This window comes from Dendropsophus ebraccatus, chromosome 4 (assembly GCF_027789765.1).
Source record: "Dendropsophus ebraccatus isolate aDenEbr1 chromosome 4, aDenEbr1.pat, whole genome shotgun sequence".
In the NCBI taxonomy this organism is placed as follows: Eukaryota; Metazoa; Chordata; class Amphibia; order Anura; family Hylidae; genus Dendropsophus; species Dendropsophus ebraccatus.
In genome coordinates, this window is record NC_091457.1 from 49239412 (window position 1) to 49251632 (window position 12221).

Here is a 12221-nt window from a genome sequence, read left to right on the forward strand (position 1 = left end):
ACTGATCAATGTAAACCACTGCATGGATGATCTTCTGTAAAGAAACAGACTACTCCAGCAGCCATATGTCATACATACTAACATTGCACCTGCCCCCCTTTCTGCATCTTCAGTTTTAGAATTACAGTGGATGTGCAGCCATGTTTTGCCTCTCAGATATGCAGCACCTGCTACTCTATTTCCTATAGATCACTGAACTCAGAAATGCTTGCCGGCCCCATTCATTTTGGGAACAATTTTGTCTTTGTTCTTGAGATCGGTGGAGGTCCTAGAAGTCTGACATCCCCCCACAATCTGTGAAGCACAGAGCACTACTAATGCACATTCTGTAGTGCAGCCTATGGTCGTGGGCCTGTAATAAGGGCTGCACTATGGACATGTGAATAGGGCCTTACTAAAGGCCATCACTTCAGGTTATTTTCCTTAAAACCACATATTCAGCATTTTTTAAATACCAGACAAGTTATGTCATTATATAAAGTCCATATGATTGTAAGGTATAAGAGTTGTAATCTTACCTTAATAACTTTCTCTTTCTTTCTGCAGCTGAAGTCATTGCCATGTAGGACGGTTTTTCACTTAATTTTCCTATATTCTTGTTTAATAAAGATGGGAGTCCTAGTCTGAAAAATATGATTTTATGAGTTTTTTTTACTATGTTAGATACTGCTACATGTGCTTAAAATATAGAAAGGCCAAGAGCACTGACTTCATTATGAAAATGGAAGTGAATGTTCCGAAGCAATCGACCAATCAAAGAACACTATTTAGTTAGGTGCTTTGAGCAAGACTGGTGGGTGGCAGGAAAAACACAAATTATTCTAATAAATTGTAATGTTAAAAACCCCTTTATATAATTTAGGCAATCAAAATTTGCATGCATTGTCTCATTCACTTACCGAAGCTCTGACACATTTTTTCGAAAACTTTTTGTGTCTCTGAGTGTGGGTCTAGTGGTCAGAACTGACAGCTGTCAGTTTGGGTAAGAAGAGCCATGATCGGTCATGCACATTATGCTAGTGTAAAATCAGTGTAAACCTGTATTAGGCTGGGTTCACACTACGTTTTTGTGTATTCTGTGTTTTGTGTTTCTGTGTGCATCCGTTTTTCCATTGACCTCCACTTTAAAAAAAACAAACAAAAAAAAAAAAAAAAAAAAACGGATTTTTTTATGGACACAAAAATAAGGTTGACCATGTTTTTGTGTACGCTAAAAGAACGGATCCATTTTAATCCATTTTTTTTTTTTTTTTTAATGGAAGTCAATGGAAAAACGGATGCACACAGTTGCATCCGTTTTTTTCATCAGTTTTTTATCCGACTAAACAGACAATACCTTATGCTGTCCCAGCAACCAGAAGTGCTACATATCCGGACCAGGACTTTGTGGGAGTGACAGGTATATATTTACAACCTGCACAAGCAAATTAATAAAAAAAAAAAAGGGACAATTTGTTTAATAGTTATTAAAGGTAAATTACTATTAGATGTAACTAATTTGTATGCACACTGGCTTCTCATATTTGACTAGCCCTCTATTCCATTAATTAATATTTTATTTATCTAATATAGTTATACTAATATAAAGACAAATTGGTAATATGGCAGCACGGATGGATCAACTGAAGACAAATACCTTTGCAGTATACTGGTAGGAGGCTGAGTCTCTTTGCCATGTGTATCGGGATTCAGGCTACTGCTGCTTTGAGGGAGGATATAAGTAGAGTCCATATCAGCTTCTTCACACCCAGTCTTTAATGTAAATGTGAAGCCCAAATTTTGGACATCCTTGTCATGAGCCATAAAACTACTGGCACTTTCCAGATTCGGTGCAACACTTGGTACATTTGCTTCCTCTTTAATAACTGTGATTGTTTTATTAAGATTTTCTGGGGTGTAAACAATGGGGGTGAGCTCCTCGCTGATAGAATCTTCAGCATTATTGCTTTTTTTATTCTGAGGTGCCCCAACATTTTCTGAAGCTTCTGGAGAATCCATTAGTTTCCTCCTCGTCCTCTTGCAAGGAAGAACGGCTTCTATTGGCTTTGGAGGAAGATTTTCCTTTACGGCTATCAAAGGGGCAACTAGTAGGAAAAAAAAAAAAAAGGCAGTGAGACGAAAGTAAATGTATTAGGTATATAACTTATTTATATAACTTATATTATTTTCACTTAAGTATGTAGTAAACAAACAACAGAGGGAATTTCAGAATTTCGCCCCAGATTTGTGGTTTTTGCCGTTTTACGATTTTAAAAAGTGGGTGAGCATGTACCAACAAATAAAAGGTGTTGGCCCTTGGTTATAATAAAATTCATAGGTGTAATTAGAGTTAATTGACATCCACATCTACAAGTCCTTCTCTACCAGTGACTCTCCCAGTGCAACTCCCCCTAGGATATATGATGCATGCCAGCTATTTGTATCCAGATACATAACTTTACATTTATCCACACTGAACCTAATTTGCCAAGTAGATGCTAAAATACTCATTGAGTCTAAGTCATCCAGTAACATCTGCACATCTTCCAGAGACTGTACTGTCTATGATACAGTAAAAATCCCTTAAACCTGGACCATCAAATATTCTGAATGGTAGGTGTTGATCTAAAAGTATATAAATACAATGGTAAATAGGCCAAAATAAAATGCTAATACGAAGCATCTATCAAAACTATCAGTTTGGCTGAGTTTGCTCAATTGTCTTGTAAACCTGAAGATCATCACACAGTTATGAAAAAAGAAATTGGAGCACTATATGTGTGAATAAACTGACTTTACTGTTTTCCTTTCTTTAGTGATTTAGCACAAGTAATTTATAGGCAACAATCTGCAAGAAAGAGTTAAAACTGGACAGCGCAGAATGATTTCTGAGGTGGTGGAAATTAGGACCAAGAATACCCCTCAGTGCCTGGTCTGGGTGAACACTAACAAGACCTGTCTGAAATGAGATATATCACACAAAATAAAAATAAAATTAAAACCCTGCAGCTTTCCTGTCACTTAATAGATAATATTTCATGAAACAAGAACAAGAGTTTTATCAGAAACAGATTTCGGGTTCCTGTGCATGGAAGCAATACAACACTTCAGATTGATGCTTGTATAAAACATACAGTAAAATGTAACTGTTAGTCTTGTGGTCTTAAAGCGCACCTGTAGCTACAACCTGCATTGTCGACAAGGTGACTTTAAGGCCCCGTTCCCACTGAGCAAAGGTAGCGGAATTCCGCGACGGAATTGTCCGCCGTGGAATGCCGTTAGCCTCCCGCTCATAATGGGAGTCTATGGGAGGCGCGTGCTCCTGCTCTGTACGCGCTGAAGAATGAACATGTTCATTCTTCAGTGCGTACAGAGCAGGAGCGCGCGCCTCCCATAGACTCCCATTATGAGCGGCAGGCTAACGGCATTCCGCGGCAGACAATTCCGTCGCGGAATTCCGCTACCTTTGCTAAGTGGGAACAGGGCCTAATGGTCTCACTATTGTTATTGTACCCCTGGGATCAAAAAATAAATAAATAAATGGTGCACAGCTATTTCTGGTACAGGGAGAAGGTCTATCACACACATTACATACTCCTGACTGCCATGCCCTGACACAGAGTTGGTGAAAAGTGGACTGAACAGGTTTGCATTGTGCTGGGCTGATGATTTACAAAGTATACTACTATGGATGGCATGGGGGAAGAAGGGGTTACTGATGTACTGGGGTTTTGAAAGGTGCTATGTGAACAGACATGAAAGTGGGAGTAAGGAAAAGATAACCCAAAGCACTAAAAAGGATGGCACTGTGATAGGGGTGATTTATACAGTACACACCACTATAATAGATGGCAAGAGGGTTAGAGGCTTGTGCTTTGCAAGGTGCTAAGAGCAGTAGGGAAATGCAAGCAAAGCATTATACTAAACACTGCTGCAGCTAAGATGAAAGCCTTTATTTACCTTGCATAGACAGTAACGATCATTTCGATCCTCAAAGACTGCAGGTACACAGCCTAGTCTTGCTGTTACTCCCCTAGCACATATCCCAGTGTACAGGATATCTCCCACTTGGTGAGGGGAGGCATGACCCAGTGGACGCCTGATATGATAGCCAGGGCCTAAGAGGGGGACTTCCTTGCCAATACATAGGTGTCCACCATTAATTTTCCGAAATTTACTTTTAAAGCGACTCTGTACCCACAATCCCCCCCCCCCCCCACCTAAATCGCTTGTACCTTTTTGTATAGCTGCTTTTAATTCAAGTTCTGTCCTGGGGTCTGTTCGGCAGGTAATGCAGTTATTGTCCTAAAAAACAACTTTTAAACTGGCAGCCCTGTGCCCAACGGCCGGGGCCTAGATTGTGTATGCATAAGGCCGGGTTCACACTGAGCAAAACTAGCAGAATTCTGTGGCAGACAATGTCGTTAGCTTCCCTCTCATAATGGGAGTCTATGGGAGGCGCGTGCTCCTGCTCTGTCCGCACTGAAGAATTAACATGTTCATTCTTCAGCGCGGAGGGACGCTGTGAGAACAGCAGCGCGCGCCTCCCATAGACTCACATTATGAGAGGGAGGCTAACAGCATTCCGCGGCGGACAATTCCGCCGCGGAATTCTGCTAGGTTTGCTCAGGGTGAACCCTGGCCTTAGGCTGGCACAACCTCTCTGTCCCTCCTCCCCGCCCTCCTCATCATTAGGAATGCTCCAGGCAGATTGTCTCCTATCACCTGTGTGGATACTAAATATGGACTGGGTTGTTAAGGCACCTGTGCAATTTTTAGACAGGATAAAATGTTTCAGTGGCATTCCTAATGATGAAGAGGGTGGGGAGGAGGGATGGAGGGGTGGTGCAAAGTTAGGGCACAGATATTCTAAACCACAGCCATTGGGCACAGGGCTGCCAGTTTAAAAGTTGCTTTTTAGGACAATAACTGCATCACCTGCCGAACGGACGCCAGGACAGATCTTGATTTAAAAGCCGCTATCCGAAGGTACAAGCGGTTTGGGGGGTCAGATTGTGGGTACAGAGATGCTTTAAGACTTGTGAGGACCATTCGGTCATCTCATCTGTCGGTAGTTCTCTACTTATATATTCCACATGGCATATTAGACATATTTCTTTTTGCATACACCTTATGGCTGGCATGCATACTTAATAATCTATGTACAAATGGTGTATTTTAACATTCCTTTTAGCAATGCCTCTTTAAACATTGTCCAAAATTGTAGATCACATATCATAAAATTATCCAATGATAAACATTTACCTCCTATTCACAGTATTGCCGGGACCAAGATCACAAGAATGGCGGTCCTGAGATCCAGGTTGCACCTCACTGCATGACCGAAATGAGGTGAAATTTGAACCAAGCAGTGGTCAGAATGTGCCCAGCAACTCCACTGTTTTTTATGGAACAATAAAAGCTGCCAATAATTGTAGAGCTGGGCACATTCATGACTAATACGTTTTTAAATTGCCCCAAACTGTGGTTATGCACTGAAGAGAATGGAAAAAGTGGGACCAGGGGTGCCCCTGATGATCCCCAATTGACGTGCAGAATGAATCAAGGGATAAGTGGCAGATAATGTTACAAAATGGCAAACAACGGGGAAAAAAACACTATGTGAATGGAAACATACTGCCTATTTGAGAAATAACAACTGCAATTTTTGTTTTTTAAAGGGAGAAAAAAAAAAAACACAAAAAAATGGACAAGTACATTACATTAAGAAAAAAATTCAGACAATATAGCAGATAATTTCCACCTATTGCAGAGTTTAATAGCGCTTTGAAAGAGGAAAAAAAAAAAAGCAAGCTAACTCTAATTTGATAACAAAGGCCATTAATCACCAACATCACATGCCAAGTATTACTCACATATGCAGCAAATCTTTACAACAAAGAGGCAGGACTGCCTGGAGTAACTATGGCTACCTATCTGTAATGTCAAAAGGAGCAGTGTGGGTGAATTTCAAACTCCTGGTCTCTGTGGTAACCTACATTTGTGCAACTAAATAAATATTAGCACCGTAAATGTGTCTGTGTATGCTGTCAGTGCAAATGATGTGCAAAGGAAAGGGTTACATTGGTAAAACGTTCAGAAGAGTCTGCATCACATCCGACACCCCATCATTATTACCATCACCGTGTCCTGGGACTGGTGCGGGGCTATGTTCAGCTTCTTTCCAGGGTTAATTATCTGGAGAGATACTGTGAGATGTCCGGCAAGTGCACTGATGAACTTTCATCAGCAAAAAATGCATTGCTTTAGGTTACTAACCTCTGAGTGCTGCTTTTTCTGGACTGTGCCAGAAACTTTCTTCCACCCTTGACGTCATGACAAACGTATCGAATTAATGTGTTACTCATAAATTAAGGAGAAGCAGATACCCTGTAGCTTTCAGTGTCACAGGCCTATTAGCCAAGTGATGGAAGAAGCATGCTGCAGATACCTCTATTACAAGCTCTCATTGAAGGAAAAGGCAGAAACTACAGTAAAGAGCATCCCTTCTTAATGTAAGACATTAAGAAATTTACAGATGCAGCAGAGCTGATAATGTCAATAAATTATTTCTGTTTTGGTCACGTGGTGTGACGTTTTAACAAAATTACGGCATGTTATTGAGACACGTCAAGTTATCTATTTGGATGCTAAATTCTAATGCTAAACAAAGGGGCAGAAATGTTCAGCTGGGTAATGAGCTGTAATTAGTGTATAGCCCATATACTGTAAAACTGCCAAGACCTGGTGAACCGACACTCCACAAAAAACATCCGTAAGGCCATAGCTGTCACAACCCATGCCTTAGACAAGTCCAGACCCCCGACCATGCTATTGAGTTTGGATGCCGAAAAGGCCTTTGATAAAGTTTCATGGGCCTTTTTGTATGCCACACTTACTAGACGCAACTTTGGACCAGTCTTCCTCTCCCTTGTTCAGACGCTTAACGACCAAGCTGCAATGACGCTGACCATTAATGGTAAGAATACCCCACAGATTGATCTATTCCGAGGAGCCCGACAAGGCTGCCCACTCTCCCCCCAACTCTTTAACATTACAATAGACCCACTGCTTAGGCCCATAGAATGTTCCTCACTCTACCCAGGGGTGCAGATAGGGTAACACAAAATAAAAGTCATGGCTTTCGCTGATGACATCCTGCTCGTCCTACAGAATCCCAGACAAGCCCTCCACGAAGTACTGGCGGACCTGCGGAACACGGAGAACTTGTTGGGCTATACCCTTAACATGGATAAGTGCGAGGCTCTCTTACTTAAAGGCCCGAGCTGCCCATTGTGGACCACCACCATACCACTGCGCTGGAAAACTACATCCATAGCTTACCTGGGCTTGACTATATCTAAATCGCCAGTTAAACTATACCCCTACAATATAAACTCCTACATCAAAAAACTAGAAAACTCCCTCCTTACATGGAAGAAATTCCCTCTTACCTTCATGGGCCGAGCCAATTTGCTAAAGATGATTGAAGTACCCAAACCTTTATATATCTTCCAATCCCTGTCCATACATCTCAGGCCCAAGGATGAGAAGAGAATAAACTTCCTCTACAGAACCTTCATTTGGGGCTCAAAAAAGTCTAAAATTGCATTTAACATCTTGCAACAAACTAAACTACACGCGGACTGAATTTTCCCAATATCAAAGCCCTCAACTTATCCGCCCAATTTCGCATTATCAAGGACTGGATTCAGCACACAGGGATTCATGCAGACGCGCAGCTAGATAGCCACATGTCACTGCCATATTCCCTTTCCAACCTGTTGCACTGTACTTACGCAAATCTCCTCACTTGGACAAAGGAGAACCCGCTCCTACTCTCCACTTGGAAATCCTGGAAAAGAATAAGAACCTCACTCCACCTGCAACCCTCCCGCTCACTGTTCATAACCCTGTTGGGTAACCCAGACTTTCAGGACAGTCACCCCCATGCAACATTCAAAACCTGGCACCAGCAGGGCCTCACTACCATATACCACCTGGTCAACGTAATGGCCAAAGCGCCCCTGACTTTACAAGAACTCCGTGACCGGTTCCCCAATGTCACCTTTCCCCAATTCGCATACCTGCAAGCCGTGAGTTTTCTCTGCAAATACCTGAAGGAATTGCCACCAGAAGAGTGGGAAATCACATTCCATAAGGCCCTATGCCGTTCCACGTCCGCCAAACGATAGATATTCCACGCATACCTCTATCTCCACTCCTCACTAGATTATGCCACACAAACAACAGGGCTGCCCCAATGGCTTCAACACTTCCCTGACCTTGCAATACCCGACCTTCTCACCATGTTGGAACATTCCGTAAAAATGCTTTCGGCTGCAAGATACATGGAAATGACCCTACGAATATTCCACCGTTCTTACATATCTCCGGTACGGGGTCACAAGATGGGACTGTTCCCTACCTCCTCGTGCTTTAAATGCGGAGCCTCAGACGCAGATCTTGCCCACTGCTTGTGGCATTGCCCTATCATCCAAAGCTTCTGGCGGGTTGTGGAGAGATTTGCAAAAACCCACCTGGTGAACTACGTATCTTACGACGCCCAATGGGGTATATTCGGATGTACAGACCCAAAACGATTTAAATCTGGGTGGGGACCAAGGAATCTCCTCCACCTATTGTCAGCCGCAGCCCGCAAAGCAATCCTCCAAGTGTGGATATCCCCTCAGCCGCCATACCGCAAATTATTCCTAGAAAAACTATTATACATATTCCGCAAGGACTGGGTGGAAGCGGCCATATTAAAAGGAACACAAGGTGGAGGGTTTCTTCTTGGTTTGGGAAAGTTTCGTCCAGACACTACCTGATAGAGTCCAGACACAGGTGACACGGACCTTCTCTCACACAACCGGATACTTAAATCGTGAAATTGCAGGAGACCCCCCGATCTAACAAGATGGCTGTTACACGAGTGTCCACTGGGAGCACAGAAGACCTGCGGGCACCCCACCCCACCCCTTTCTTCCCTTGTTCTTTGTGTATGTTCCTTTTTTTCTTTCTTTTCCTATCGTTTGAAGTTTGGTTCCCTGCACCCGTCACATATGCCTACCCATTTGTCAAGGACTAGACTTATACCAAACCGAAGTCTTTATCAAAAGACGTTCTGATCCCTTAGGGTGCTTTAGGTTTAGGGAACCTAGTGTTCTATTATCTTGTGGAACCACCTGATACTGTGTTTACTGCACTACAGTATGTGCTGAACACCCTCTATGTATCGAACACAGGGATGCACCAAATGCCTTTGTTTGTCTATGTGTTTTTACTATTAGTGGCTGCGGCAGGGCAACACACTGATTGGCCGGGCGGGAGGGCAGTACGCCGGGACCCTGTGCAGCGAGGACAGGTGATGTACACAGCGGAGTGGGAGCCGGCCGGGAGCTGAAGGGGTTAAGGGGCCGGCAGAATTACATAAACGCAGCGGTCGTTCAGATCGCTGTGTGTATGTAGTGAAAGTGATCTGCCAGGACCTAGACGACTCGCAGCGTAATTTACGCTGCGAGTCACTAGGTGTGAAGCTACCCTTAATGTTTGTATTTATTGTGGCACTGCAGCGGGTCTATGCACAGCACCAGGGACAATGTCAATGGGGGAGGCTGCCATACAATATTCAGACACTGCAATGCCATAGAGTGGGCAGAGAGAAAGAAGCGACAGATAAGAGGGGGCAGAGAGACAGAGAAGAGACAGATAGAGGGGGCAGAGAGACAGAGAAGAGACAGATAGAGGGGGCAGAGAGAAAGAAGCGACAGATAGAGGGGGCAGAGAGAAAGAAGCGACAGATAGAGGGGGCAGAGAGAAAGAAGCGACAGATAGAGGGGGCAGAGAGAAAGAAGCGACAGATAGAGGGGGCAGAGAGAAAGAAGCGACAGAGGGGGCAGAGAGAGAGAAGCGACAGATAGAGGGGGCAGAGAGAGAGAAGAGACAGATAGAGGGGGCAGAGAGAGAGAGAAGAGACAGATAGAGGGGGCAGAGAGAAAGAAGCGACAGATAGAGGGGGCAGAGAGAAAGAAGCGACAGATAGAGGGGGCAGAGAGAAAGAAGCGACAGATAGAGGGGGCAGAGAGAAAGAAGCGACAGATAGAGGGGGCAGAGAGAAAGAAGCGACAGATAGAGGGGGCAGAGAGAAAGAAGCGACAGATAGAGGGGGCAGAGAGAAAGAAGCGACAGATAGAGGGGGCAGAGAGAAAGAAGCGACAGATAGAGGGGGCAGAGAGAAAGAAGCGACAGATAGAGGGGGCAGAGAGAAAGAAGCGACAGATAGAGGGGGCAGAGAGAAAGAAGCAACAGATAGAGGGGGCAGAGAGAGAGAAAAGAGACAGATAGAGGGGGCAGAGAGAAAGAAGCAACAGATAGAGGGGGCAGAGAGAGAAAGAAGCGACAGATAGAGGGGGCAGAGAGAGAAAGAAGCGACAGATAGAGGGGGCAGAGAGAAAGAAGCGACAGATAGAGGGGGCAGAGAGAAAGAAGCGACAGATAGAGGGGGCAGAGAGAAAGAAGCGACAGATAGAGGGGGCAGAGAGAAAGAAGCGACAGATAGAGGGGGCAGAGAGAAAGAAGCGACAGATAGAGGGGGCAGAGAGAAAGAAGCGACAGATAGAGGGGGCAGAGAGAAAGAAGCGACAGATAGAGGGGGCAGAGAGAAAGAAGCGACAGATAGAGGGGGCAGAGAGAGAGAGAAGAGACAGATAGAGGGGGCAGAGAGAAAGAAGCGACAGATAGAGGGGGCAGAGAGAGAGAAAAGAGACAGATAGAGGGGGCAGAGAGAGAGAAGCGACAGATAGAGGGGGCAGAGAGAGAGAGAAGAGACAGATAGAGGGGGCAGAGAGAAAGAAGCGATACAGATAGAGGAGGCAGAGAGAAAGAAGCGACAGACAGAGGGGGCAGAGAGAGAGAGAGAGAGAGAAGAGACAGATAGAGGGGGCAGAGAGAAAGAAGTGACCGATAGAGGGGGCAGAGAGAGAGAAGAGACAGAGATAAAGAGTAGATAGATAGATAGGAGATAGATAGATAGATAGATAGATAGATAGATAGATAGATAGATAGATAAAACAGCAGGGCACTTACACTGACTGATGGACACAAGGTAAGAAGCCAGAGGAAACTAGTGATGTAATTAAACAGAGAGAGAAAGGAGATAGAAAGAGTGGACATAAGACTCCTCCGGCTTACAGCACAGGGAGAGGGTCCTGGACACTGCACGGGGAGGCTGTGGAGGAGGGGGGAGACACACGGGCCGGGCAGAGGTCACCACACTGCCTGGGAAGCACGGCCTGTGCTATGGAGACTGCCGCACAGCTGCCTCACATACAGACCAGTGATTTATGCCTTGACGACCTGTCCGGGCCGTCGGGCGGCTGCAGCGTTATCTTCATGCACCATGCTCCCCGGTCAGTGTGACGAAGGGACTCTCAGGTTACATCCCCCGCACATTTCACAGTCCACACTGGCTGCATCCTGACAGCCCCGGCCTCCCCCACCTCACTGCCGCATTGCATATATAGCGGCCGCATCGCCTCCTCAGTGGGGCTGCTCCATATGCAGCAGAGACCCCTGTTGTATATGGAGCGACTCGGGAAGGGGTTAATGCCGCTGTCAGTTGTGACAGCGGCATGTACACAGTTACATAGCCGGCACTAGCGATCGCTATGTGCCGGCTATTTGAATTTGCCGCCGCCAGGAGCGGAGAGTGGGTGAGCTCAGGAGGTGACCGCAGGGGGGCAGGGGGCGGCACACAGAGAACACGGCCGGCGCTCACCTAGCCGCCGGCTGTGTTCTCTGCTCTATACTTTATATCAAGCTGTGTTATTATGCATCTTAATATAAAATATCGATACCGGGAAATCCTGGTACCGAACCGTATTTTTGCCCGAAATATCGATAGTAGTATCGATATTTCGGTGCATCCCTAGTCCCTAATAGAGATTAGTAAACCTCGAGCAGGCTCAGGTTCATGCGGTATTTAATTACCGGTGGCTGTAGAAGTTGGAGGGAGCCCTATGGAGTCTTGGAAAGCATGGATATAGCCTATGGCTGTATCCATATTTTCCAGATATCCTTAGGGTTGCATCAAACTTCTGCAGCCACTGCTACAAATACTGCACACTCAGGTGTGGATGAACCCGAGCGTGCTGTAGTCCTTAACATACAGTACATTATGAGAACAACTCTTCTCTACTGAATTGGCGTTCTCGTGTTAGGGTATGTGCACCCTACGGAAT

At 45.0% G+C, this 12221-nt stretch overlaps 1 protein-coding gene across 2 annotated transcripts in view; it reads right to left on the reverse strand.

The window, feature by feature from the left end:
* KIF18A (kinesin family member 18A) overlaps window positions 1-12221 on the reverse strand; it is an 83912-nt gene that overhangs the window by 8667 nt on the left and 63024 nt on the right. For both annotated transcript variants that reach the window (XM_069965774.1, XM_069965773.1), the window contains 2 exons: window positions 1637-2084; window positions 519-623 (listed from right to left, as the gene is read on the reverse strand). In XM_069965774.1, coding sequence (XP_069821875.1) covers window positions 519-623; window positions 1637-2084 — 553 coding nt within the window. The remainder of the gene's footprint in view (window positions 1-518; window positions 624-1636; window positions 2085-12221) is intronic.